We start from the raw sequence: 13,149 nt of genomic DNA on the forward strand, positions 1-13,149 counted from the left end.
TCTGATCTGTATTTAATATTTTTATGTTAGTGTTCAGCTCTGTGTATCTTGCAGGAAACACACTAAGCTCCTTCGATGGTTCTAGCTGTGATCCTGTTCTGGGCTCAGCCGTACAACAAAGACATGAAGTGAGTCCAGCAATGGCCCATGAAGACCATTGAAGGATGGAAAACCTCTCCCATGAGGGAAGGCTGCGAGAACTGTGGCTGTTGAGCCTTGAAAGAAGATGCTCAGGGGGATCATATCCATGTGTATAGATATCTGATAGGAGGCACTGATGCAGAGGGAGACAGACTCCTCAACGATGCCCAGTAGTGGGGCAAGAGGCAATGGGCCCAAATTAACATACAAGAAGCTCCAGCTGCATACAAGAAAAAGCTTTCTTACTGTGGGGGTGCTCAAACACTGGGCCAAGATGCCCAGAGAGGTTGAGGAGTATGTGTCCTTAGATAATCAAAAACAAACTGACCATGGTGCTGGGCAGCCTGCTGTAGCTGCTTGAGGTAGGATGTTGCACTAGACAGTCTCAAGGTACCCCTAAAACTTCAATGGTTCTATGATTCTGTGTAATGTAAGAGTTTGAGAAAAAACGGCAAATAAATGAATGTAAATTCACAGGTATCTTTAAAACAGTCTGTGTTTTCTTATGACCAACTCACCATCAAACAGCATAATTTGGTTTAAAACCATATATGAATCAAAATGAAGTGCAATAGCTGAAACCCCTTGAAAGAACTGGTAGTATGGGTAAGGAAACCTTTCAAGTGAAACGGAATACTTAGAGTATTGCATGGATATTTGCATTTTCTTTAAGATGTTCATAGTAGAAACACTGTCATGTGTGAGCATTTTTTAATGTGCATCTACACACTACTGTCTAATAAACACCTAAGCTATCCATAATAAAAATATTTTTTGAAAAATTTTTCTTCACTTTCTCCACTTCAAAAATGCTATACCACCTACAGATCCACATGCTATATTATTATTTCTGGCCTTTTATATGGGGTGAATCATGAATTAATTTTGTCTTTTTCTGCCTACAAGGTATCTAATTCAAGCTTGTGCCTTTAAGCATGTCTTGTCAGTCAATGGAGACAGGACAAACACCTTCAGGCACTCATTAATCCTTACCCAAGCACAATCATCTCTCTCCATGGTCTATACAAGGGTTCCATATAATAATGTTACATGCTTCATTTTCAGCCATCTACTGTAAGGACAGGTAAAAATTCATACAAAGTGACAAGACAATGCAACGCGATTATTTTGTTGAGGAAATTTTGCACATTTCCCTCAACCAAGGGCTTGTCTACCCCTTTGTTCAGGAACACCTAATTTTCATATTCAAGTACTTAGTTGTTTCTGGATTCCTTATGTAGGTCTCATTAATTAACTATCATTTGAGATTTTTTTCTCAAATGTGATTTATATAGCATGAATATACAACACTTTCTGTCATCAATAATAAAGCACATTGCATACTAACAACTTGTTTAAAAAAGGTTAGTAAGTGTTTTAAATGCCTTTTTACAGAATGACATTTCATAGGTAAGTTCAGTGTATATACTTACATTAATTATATAATAATTATTATGTCTTTTTTGATTTTCATTTGTTGATTAGTGCTATATGAACAAAGGTAAGGTTTATTTTCCTTAAAGGATCACAGGTAAATCCCACCATATAATTGCAACTATGTTGTGTAGGTTAAAAGAACACAGAAAAACTATTAACTTCATTGCTGGACATGCATAGGAATAAAATATTAAACAGATGAAAATGGTACTTGGACAAAAATCCATTCCTTGTGCAAAGACTGGTTGCTCTGTTCAGTTTTACATGGGATTGAAAACTCATTCAAAATTCTGTTTGTCACATTATACCAATAAACACTCCTCAATTACATGCCCTTATAGTCCTGGCTAGACTGTGCCTCACTGCAAGCACTTCCAAACAGCAAAATCCTTGAACGGATATATGCCATTACACTCAGGGATTGTTGGTTCTACTAATTCTGACAATCTCATGAACATTGTTCTCAGTCATCCAACTGAAATTGCCTTCTATGAAATCATACCTCATGTCCTGGCTCTGTGTTTGGTTAGACATATTTAGATATCTCACCTCATTTATCACAGCACAACACTTAACACCACAGCTGCTATAAAGATGTAAGCAAGGTTGGATTAGTCACATTTTCTGCACAGTCACATTTATATTTGGATAATTGCTAGTTCTTATCTTCAACCCCTTTCGATGCTCCAAAATGTAATCAATTAAATAATAGAGGAGGTAATTTAAACAAATCCTTTCCTGTTGCCATGCTGCAACAATAACCAGTTCAACAGAAGAATAAAATGTACAGTCCATTTTCCAGCTGCTCAGGTGGAAGAACAAATGGGCAAGTTGTGATTTGTTCTGATGTAGAATGCAAAATAATTGTTTATTCATGTAACACAAATGAGACAATATGAACTTCAGTGAAGGTTTTTTCTTTTAAAATGGGGCAATTAATGGAAATTACCTTCACAAACCTGGGATGCTGGGTTTTTTTTTTAATTATTCATTCATTTATCTTTAGTGATAATCACAGAATTTTAGAACGTTTTTTATTGGAAGGGACAATCTAGTTCCACACCTCCCGCTGTGGGACATTTTTCACTGGACCAATGTCCTGGTACCAGCCAGGACAGGGTTAATTTTTGCAGTGGCCATGGCTGAGACCCAGAGGTTATTCTATACTACCTCCCATCATTTTTGGGGGCTGGGGGGAGGAACTCTTGTGGGGAGAAGGGGTTTGTTCTGGGTCAGTGTAGTGTGGTGGAAGGAGTGGTGGAAGGAGCAGTTGGGTGGTGTTTCTGTGTGAATCATTCACCTCTGTCTTGTACCCTCTGTCATTAGTGATGTTGTTGTACTGTTTGTTTCCTTATCTCATTGCTCTTTCCAGTACATTGCTCTTATCTCAACCCATGATCCTTGCCTTCTGAGCCTCCAACTCTCCTCTCCAGCCCGAAGCAGGGCAGAGGCAGGGGGAGCCTGGGGGCAAGCAAGCTGTGCATGGATTCACTAAATTGGAGAATACCATTCCTGAACAAGGACAACAAAGTTGCTCAAAGTCTCATCTCCAAACTGCCCTTGAACACTTCCAGGGATTAAGTAGCCACAGCTTCTATGGGCAACCGGTTCCAGTGCCTCACCATCTGTGATAAGCTATGGATATCTGGCAAATAACAGGTGCAAAATACTTTAAATAAAGTCTTTTCCAATCCAGTAGGAAAACTTCTGTTTTCTTTCTTCTTTTTACTAATAGCTGGAGGGGTCATTTTATAATAATTGTATGCTTTCATATAATTCCTTTTTTGAAGCTGTTAAGCAGTGCATAAATTATTCTTAAAATAAAAAGAAAAGCTTCAAACTTCCTTTAAGATCAGCAAACATCTTACGTGTCTGACACAAATTTGTAGGAACTTATTGAAAACTTAAAGTGTCATTAAATCAACGTAGGAGAAGGATTCAGTTATGGGTGATAGCAAGATCATGACTTTCATTCTGGTTTGCTTGTTGAACTGACATTTTCACTGTTGATTTGATTCACTGTAGCAATAGCTCAAGAAAGCACAAAGAATCATATTTTTCCATAATTTTACTGTGTGTCGGAATTGGCAGTTGAGAACTATAGAATTTTTTTTTTTTTACCTCAATAGACAGCTTTTAATTTTCTTTGTAACTTACTTCTTGCAACACGTTAGAAAATACTAAGAGAAGAAACTTATTTTCCTTGTCATGCTGAAAGACACTCTTAGCATGTGCTCCTAAGATAAAAGCATTTGAAAATACAGGGTTATGTTGTTCAGTTGTACAAGGACACTTGTCAGGACAAAGACTACTGGATTTCAGACATTAATATAAGGCAAATATTTCAGGCCTATAAAGAGTCATTTGCACCTTATTTACTCCTTTCCTTCTGCAGTTAAGAAAGCCTCATCCTTTAAAAAATGGGTAATACTATTAGCTTTCTGTAACTTTAAAATTCTCCCTATAAAAAACAAGAAACAAGATCATACAATAATAAGGCAGTGGAAAAAATAGACAAACAAGGATGATTTTATGTGATCTTTGTTCTGATGCTGAAAATCGACCAGGTAACTTCTGAGATCCTTTCCATCTTTACATTTCAGTCAATAGATGAGTAGTAGCTACCTTTGTAGCAGAAATACTGATATTGAATATGCCTACAAATACAAGAAGCTAAAAAGAGAACAAGAATTAAACCATGAAGCTATAGACAAATTGTTTTGTAAAGAGCACTGATGTAAGATAAAACGTTAAGCATAATTGCTATACCTAGCACGATACCGAAGATGGAAAGACTGAAAAAAAACCAAACAAAAAAACCAAAAACCAAAAACCAACCAACCAACCAAACAAAAAAAAAACAAACAAGAAAACAAATGGTGAGGAACTTATCCTAGAGGCTGGAAAGTGAAGATCTTTGATCTGGACCACAGAAATTAATCTGTATCTATCTGACGGCACTGTTAAATCTGTGTTCTCCTGTAGAGTTTTGTTGCCTGGAAATGTTGCTACAGCACCTTTGGTCACTTAAAATCTCCTGGATTTTATGGATGTTTCAGTTCCACATGCCTGCACAGTGCCGGTACTTGATTATCACATTCACCCACTTCTGTATCCCATGATCAAGGCAGTTACTTGTAGATTTGTAAGACCTAAGTCACTGATCAAGCATATGCGCTATGCTATGCAGCCTCACAGAGGCAGTGACTGCACAAAGGACACAGAATCTGTTCCTGTACTTTTGCTCTTTTCCAGACATAAGTATTTAAGTCCCATTTAAGTATAAATACATCATTAATTCTGCTTTCCAAATCAAGTAATGCATATAAAGTATACTATGCTGAGAAATACAAACATTAATTTCCCAAAATTTTAAGTCTGCCCTTCAGACAGCAGTAGCATCTAGACTTTTGGTTTCCCTTTGGATCCACAGGCTTTTCTAGAGTTGTCATGGGGACCAATTCAAGCACAGAGATGTCCCCAGCAATGCTTCCTGTGCCCTGATATAGCTTACTCACTCTACAATGAGATATATAAATTCAAGACCTATTCCCAGCTAAGAAGAGTAAACTGCAGCTGACGCCTGGTTTGATCTATATTTCATATTATTTCTTTCCTTTTGGGTCTTTCAAAGTTCAGGTATCACTCTCAGCTGAAGACCTGCAGCTACAAAAAGGGGTTTTACTCCTAGCAGCTCATCAGTCAGAAGGCTGTGATGGATTCCCTCTTAAGCACTTTTATCCGCTCAGATTTCCATGACTAGTCTTCAGGTTTTACACAAGCCTAAGGCTCCACTAAATGCAATGTTATTGTGCAAGATCTTAGGATTTGGCCAAAGTCTTCTTCAAAAAAAATAGCACTGGATTTCAACTACAGACGTAATAATGTCCAACTGTTAACAGTCATACAATTTTTTTTTGCCATTATAAGTAATTTTTGCAACTCAATGCAATGTAAAACACATAGAATGGGATGATGAAATACTATCAAACACTGAGTTGCCAAAGCTTGAGACATCCCAGTAAAAAAGAAACCTAAAAACATTACTTTGTCCAAATTAGAAAATGGTAAGGAGCTCTGAAGTAATTTAGGAACAAAGTGAATGAGCAACTGTGAAGAATATAATTTACAGCTTACACAATAATTTAGAGTAGTTAACCTATGAGACCATAATTTGCCCAGAAGACAAATTTCGGTATTGAGGCCATCTATGTGTAGCTTGCTAAGGCTAGTGAACACAGCTGAGCTGCTGGAGAGGCTGCTAGTGTTCTCAATGAATATTAGCCTGACATATCCCAGGAAAACGCCACTTATCACATGAATGTTACTTGGGAGAGAAAGTTGTATGTAGATGCAGCCTAATTTGCAATTCTTGGTTTGCCCTGACAGCCTGCATATTGGAGGATTTGTATGCATGGAGCTGCATATGTAAAGCTGTATGCTATAATAAATGTGCTGGGGACAAATCCTCTTAAAATAACAGACAAATCGCTTAACTCACATACTGGTGCTAAATATACATTTCTAGATGAGCGCATAATAATGTATTTTTTCAAATAACCCCACAGCTCATTATTTTGACTGACTTACAACTGGTAAGTTATCTTCAAATCAGTAATCCATAACTGATTTGATTGTTCATGGTGTTCCATATTAGTTCAATTGTTTTTTCCACCATTTACTGTTCTGTAATATATACGAAATGCGCAACAGAGCTGTGAGTAGTCTGGAGTACAAGTCTGATGAGGAATGGCTGAGGGACCTGGGGAAGTTCAGCCTGGAGAAAAGGATGGGGGGACATGGTTTAGTTGTGGACTTGGCAGTACTGAGTTAACTGTTGGACTTGACAATCTTAGGGGGCTTCTGCAACCTAAAAGATTCTATGATTCTATAAAAATTCTGGTAATAATTATAATACATATATACTGTATTTTAATGCAAACTTGTGAAGGTATGTTTGTTACGTTATACCAGTTTAATGACTAAAATGCCACTGACTCAACAAATTACAGTATCGTTTACATTTACGCTTCACCTCTAAGAGATGGCTTCAAAGGACCAAATAGATGTTTTGAAAAATTATTAACAGTAAGAAAAATAATTCTTCAGTGTTCTGAGACAGTAACTTCTTTACAGGATGAAATAAGATGAGGACATTCTTACATGGTTGCAATAGGTATTAGTGGAAAAAGTCTTTTGTAGTGTTTGTATATTTACCCTTGGAGTTGTGTCACTCTAGGTTTAATAAAAGCCATCTAAAATTTTGGCCTTCTAGTAGCACTGAATTTCGGTGCTCTATATCTCTCTCTATATATAGATATACAGATATGTATATATAATCACTACAATATAATAGAAATACGGTCTACTGATCAGTTACTTTTACAGGTGTTTTGGGGAAGTGATAAAAAGGACTAAGATACCAACCTGAATAAGCATCCAGCTGAACTGGCAGAGGTAAAGGTAATGGGTAACAGATGCAAGGGCAAAGCAGCTTTCCTCTGAGATATGCTGGCTCATGTAAGCAGAGGCCAGAAATGAAACCTGTAGAGGAAAAAAATGAATACATGCATATTGGAATTAAACAATATTAATTTAATATTAACAATACGAGGAAAAAATTAGTTTGGAAGTAAAACATACAAATAAATTACTATTTCAGAGACTCAGGAAAAGTATCTTGGACATTTAAAATTCACCCAAAAGAAGTTATGCTTAAACACTTTAAACCCCTAAAAAAGCTTTAAACTTTTTGCAGACTATCTAATATCTCTTTGTAGAGAGATGTTAGCTGTTTAGTATGACCTGAGATTAGCTTAGCTGGTTAGAACATGGTGCTAATAATGCCAAGGTTGTGTGCTCAGTCTCTGTATTCACTTAAGAATTGGACTCAGTGATCCTTGTGGGTCTGTTCTAACTTGGAATATTCTGCAATAGACAAGTAAGATTTAATGAGAATGAGATACATTGAGTTGTATTACTCTGATTTAGTATGTTGCTGCCTTTTCTTTACTTGCTTAGCATGAACAGTTGGATTTGCTGAAGCCTTAGATGTCAAGCTGTGGTCTTACACCTAGATATGTTTTTGGGTGGAATGGAAAAGAATATTGATACTGCACTGATGTTCTTGTTGTTGCTAGATAATATTTATCCGATGTCTAGGGCTTTTTAATTTCCCATACTCTGACAGCTAGCAGGTGCCGTACCACTCTTAAATTACTTATTTTTACAAATCTTACACCTGAGACTGTGCTATGGGAAACCAAGGGTTGAGCCTGAAGAATGAGGAAGCACACCTGAGAGGGAGGGTGTGTTTGGGCAAGGAGTCAGGAGAGGCATCCATGGGCCATATGGAGCTGCCCACTGTGAAGGTACTCCAGTCCCAGCAGTGACAGTCTCAGTTGGTGTGTGTGTAACCCCTTGAATGGTGTGAGAATGTTCAGGCAGAGGCTTCTCCTTTAACATATTGCACCTTTGTATGACGAGACTACTGAGAGGTTTAATATTGACTGTTTAAAATTGTTCCCAGGCAACATTAGACACAGGTTTTGTAATTGGGGGATGGATATTTTCCTCCATAAAACTAAAAGAGATGTTATCTTCTGAGTAAATCCAGATTTGTTTTCAAGTAAACAAACAAACTCAAGAGGCATTTATTGTCTTTATGCTGTCAGACATGCAGTAGTAATACAATACCTCAGCCCATAAGATAGCAATACTGGATAAAAAAGGAAGGAAGCATTTATTCCTTTGTCTAATACCATACCAGGATTTCACATTCACAAGGCAGTTACAATTTGGGTTTTTTCCACCGATATGCCAAATGTGAAAGGACTGTATGTTGGCTGGGTAAGTAGTCAATACATTGTCTAAGGAACAAAGGTATTCCAACTCTGACTGCAATGAATTTGGCTAGACAATTTCAACATAGCATTTTAAATTAAAACACGACTCAGAAACCTTAAGCTCTGTCTTCTGTAAATTTCATTACAGAATAAATAGCTCTACAAGCAAAATTCCTAAAATAATTGAAGTGTTCACATAAAGAAAGGTTCCATTCATCCACTGCGCTGAAAATTTTCTCTTTCCCTGGCAAAAAATCCTACTATTTTGACCAACAGCCCATTGACTTGCTAGTAACAGAAATTAATGGTCTGTGCGGACTGATTTTACGTATATAAAATCAGGAGATGGGATAGGTAAGGAAGTTAAAGTAAATTAAATGATTTGGCATATATGTGAAATCTGTATTTGCAACAAAATAGCTATATGGTACTGGGTAACCCTTACACAGTCTCTTTATCATAAAACAACCCTTACAAAGACAGGATAATGTTACCACCACGAAATGGAAGAATAACAATGAGCAACTGGGGAACAAGTGGACTAAAAAAAATATTATGAGATGCATTTCAATATCTAAAGGGAAAAAAAAACAATTTAAGTATTTTATGTGGGATTTATCAGTCTTCTGCTGGGAACTGGAATCTAACCATGGCCACATAACCATTCAGTTATTAGGAGGTTAACACACAGCTTAATATGGACTGTTCTTTGCGAAATTCTGACAGTGCTAAAAGAAATCCCATCATCTGGAGTGAGCTAAACACAACTGAAATATGTCTGCAATAGCTGCCATCCATGAGGGATAAACAAGTAGTGTTTGTGGAAACAACCCCATAGCACCAGCTCTCTCAAACACTACCAGTAGCAATTCTTGTAAAACTTAAGCAAATGCTTCTATTGGCAACAAATTTCTGGGTGGAAAGGCTTTACCATCTTTTGTTCTCCGAAGTCTTGTACATAGGTCAAGGACAGACTGTTAGGCTAGAGACAAAGACAAACAGGGGATGCAAACACAAAAGTGGACTGATAGAGTCCTGGACATATGTTTTTAACACCTTTTGGACTGAATGTTCGCTTGAAAGCATTTTGCATCTATAACCAAGAAACTGTAATTCCTAACAGTCTCCTCTGCTTCAAGAATAATAAGATTTTGCATATTAAAAAAGAGTATATAATTATATCGTTTTCCAATTAAAACAATGCAAAGAACCCAAATATTTGCTAAAAAATGCATATCTTTGATAGAAACTGACTGTTCTTAAAGAAACAAGACTGCAATATGGCTGGAGTAATCCCTCAGCTAAGAATTCACTGTAAAAAAGGTAAAATAAATATAAAATTTTCATAGACTCATTATCTTACATCTTGGTTGGAATATACAAATGAGAGTTGGTTTATAACACAAAAACCCCCTCAAACCAAGAAATGTGCCTTCCCAAAAAGCTGTTCCTTAGACCTAATTGCCTCATGTCTTCTGTACCTCAGTTATTACCTGTAGAGTGCAATCTTTTGTAACAGGGAACCTATTATTTAATAACAAAAATATGTGCCATCTATTGGAACAAGTTGTTCCCTCTTGGATCTTTAAAATAAATGCTCCTTATAATACCAGTTGTCCAGTGCTCTTTTTAAAGAGAGCTCTTGGTTTAACTAGCCCTTTTCAATCTTTGTATACTGACATTTAGTTCTATGCTGACATAATGCTTCTTCCTCGTACTTGTCAAGATGATCAGTCTTGACCCAAAATGATTTGACCAAAGGATAATCTCTTAAATCACTCAAGTAGCAGGCTGATACTTTTATTTATTTGACTGCAAGGATTTCAGACCACATTGAAAATTATGGTGATAGCATATCATTCAAAAGATTCCCCTTGATAAAGTGAAAAAAAAAAGTTAAAAAATAAAATATGATAAAGAAATACGCTTCTGTTGAACAGCAAAAGGCTCTTTGACAGGGTCCCCATCTGACAATCATTTACTTAGTTAATCAGAGGACACTGCAATTCTTTTAAAACTTTAAGACAATTATCTAGCAATTACTTCAAGGAAATTATTACCAGGATATTCCATCTAAGTCATCAATACCAAACTATAACTGAATAATATGAGATGATTTACATAACTGTATGTTCCTGTATGAAGAGTATTTTTGTACTGCTGTTTCCAAGTAGTAAGGCTGTATCTGAACATCACTCCTCTGCTAGCTGAGATCCACTCCTAGTTTCCAGCCTGCACCTCTTCAGGGTCAATTTATATCTGTTTATTTGTGTTGTAAGTCTCTCAGGTTACATAGGATTTCCTCCTCCTTGGGGTTTGTACTACCATGAACTCATGCAAGGCAGTAGTAATCTCCCTCAGGCTCCATTTTTCAGGGTTAATTAAGCCACTGCACAACACAGTACTCTGTAGAGATGCCTAAGCTGATTTGGACCGCAAAAGCAGTTTAGCTCCATGAATACAGCATCTGCCTAGAACAATTTACCTTGTTTCTCACAGTAACCCTATATACTGAAAGGTATGCTCACACATGTGAAAACTTGTCCTTGTGGAAAAAGTCTTTGCAGCTTATGCACCAATTTCATTGTCCTTCTCTATAACGGACACATTGATTTCAACCTTCATGAAAACACTTAGTCAGGGTTGGATGGTTGCTGACTTCGGCGGGGGAAGACATGCAGACAATCAATGTGATTGATAAAGCAAGCTTCGTTTATTAGCAATACAGAGGCACTTATATAGTGTGAAAGTACAAGCTTATCAGTTCTTTAATTAGTTTAAACTTACAAAAGCGCATTCTTACTTCTACATAATTGGGTTAGATAAAAGACTACATTTGGCAAGCTTCTATTATTTATGTTTTGACTTGAGAAATCAAAGATCTTCCTCCCTTCTCATGGTCAGTACATTTTATCAGCACAGAACTGTACCTCCTTAAAACTCCCTTTTGGTTCTCAGGCCTGTTTCTCACGCAGGCATTTTCTCATGCAGGCATTTTCTCATGTAGGCCTTTGCTTGAACAGCTCTTTTATTAATCTGTACTTTTCGGCTTTCAACAGATGGTGAAAAGCTGCAGAGGTCTCACAAGATTCTCATCCAGCAGTTTTCTTATCTCACTATATACCATGCAAAAACTTCTGATCACAGTCATATATTTACAGAATTGTTTGGGTTGGAAGGAACCTTAAATATCATCTAGTTCCAAAATCCCTGCCATGGGCATGGACACCTTCTATAACACCAGGTTGCTTTAAACCCCATCCAGCCTGGCCTTGAACACTTCCAGGGAGGGGGCAGCTACAGCTTTTATGGGCAATCTGTGCAGTTCCTCACCACTGTCAGAGTAAAGAATATTTTCCTAATATTTAATCTAAACTAACTGTCAGTTTGAATCCTTTCCCCTTGTCCTGTCATTACATACTCTCATAAACTGTTTCTCTACATTTTCCTTGTAGGCGCTCTTTAGGTACTGGATGAACACAATTAGGTCACCCCAAAGCCTTATCGCTTCCAGACTGAGCAATTCCAACTCTCCTAACTTTTCCTCATAGGAGAGATGTTCCATCCCTTTAATCATCTTGGTGGACTCACTCCAACAGGTCTATGCCCCTTCTGGGCTGGAGACCTCAGACCTCATTGTAGGTGGGGTCTCATGAGAGCAGAGTGGAGGGGCCAAATCCTCCCTCTCCTGCTGGACACGGTGCTTTGGATGCAGCCCAGGATACAGTTGGCTTTTTAGGCTGATACATGGTAATATCTCAGTGATCATCTGGTACACATAGCTTTCCTTCTTATTTCTAATCAACTACCTCTTGGCATAGAATTTTGCTGTTAGCCTACAAGTTATGACTGACTTGTTCTAGAAAATATTCCTGTATTTCACACTGCAGCCTTCAAAGCTATTCACACCTTTCTATATGCTACCCCACTATCCCTAAGTGTCAGCACTTCTCTACTTTCTGCCATTGATGCATTTTGGCTGGGCATGTTATTTTCTGTCTCACAAACCAGGGCTTTAGGATCAGTACAATACCTCTCTTTGTCACTCTCTCATAGCTGTCTTTTCCCATTAGTCTGTCTGTTCTCAGATCTGAGTTCCTGGACTAATCTTCCTCCATTATTATTTTACTAAATATGTGATACATCATGTACTTTACCGTATTTCTCTCATCAAAGGAAACTATCATACTAGTTTGTTATGATCTAAGCATAAGCACATGTGGGTCCTATTCGCTCATTCATTGATCACTATTTATTATCATTTACTCTCATTTATTATCACTATTCACTTTTGACAGAATTTTTTTCTAAACTTTTAGATGCTTCTGATATTGTATTAATGGACCTCCAGTTGCCAATTTTTTTTTTTTTTTTTTTTTTTTTTTTTTTTTTCTATCTATTACTCTTAGTATATTATTTTCCAGTCACATACTGGCACTTGGAAGTGAAGGATTTTTTAAAAGCACTTGCTGTGAGACCTGCAAGGTTTTCTACACGTCTTTTCAAAGTTAGGATTGGGAGCTTTTTTGTTTCAAACTATGAATGCACCTATCCTTTGGATGCTCCTTCTCCCTTGGTAGCCATAACCTTCACTCCATGCTACTAACTCTACACCACCTTGGCATTTTCTCAGTGGTGACCTTTAATATCATTATCTTCTCTGATGATGTGAAGATAGAACTTTTTTTTGTTGTTTGGAGTTACATCTAATATATTTACCTTTCCT

The 13,149-nt window shown here is 37.2% G+C and overlaps 1 protein-coding gene across 1 annotated transcript in view; it reads right to left on the reverse strand.

Moving 5' to 3' along the window:
• Positions 1 to 13,149, reverse strand: part of ADGRV1 (adhesion G protein-coupled receptor V1) — a 264,867-nt gene that overhangs the window by 68,394 nt on the left and 183,324 nt on the right. Inside the window, exon 85 of the mRNA XM_069001528.1 lies at positions 7,006 to 7,122. Within this exon, the coding sequence (XP_068857629.1) occupies positions 7,006 to 7,122 (117 nt within the window). The remainder of the gene's footprint in view (positions 1 to 7,005; positions 7,123 to 13,149) is intronic.

The sequence above is a fragment of the Aphelocoma coerulescens genome (assembly GCF_041296385.1).
Source record: "Aphelocoma coerulescens isolate FSJ_1873_10779 chromosome Z unlocalized genomic scaffold, UR_Acoe_1.0 ChrZ, whole genome shotgun sequence".
Classification (NCBI taxonomy): Eukaryota; Metazoa; Chordata; class Aves; order Passeriformes; family Corvidae; genus Aphelocoma; species Aphelocoma coerulescens.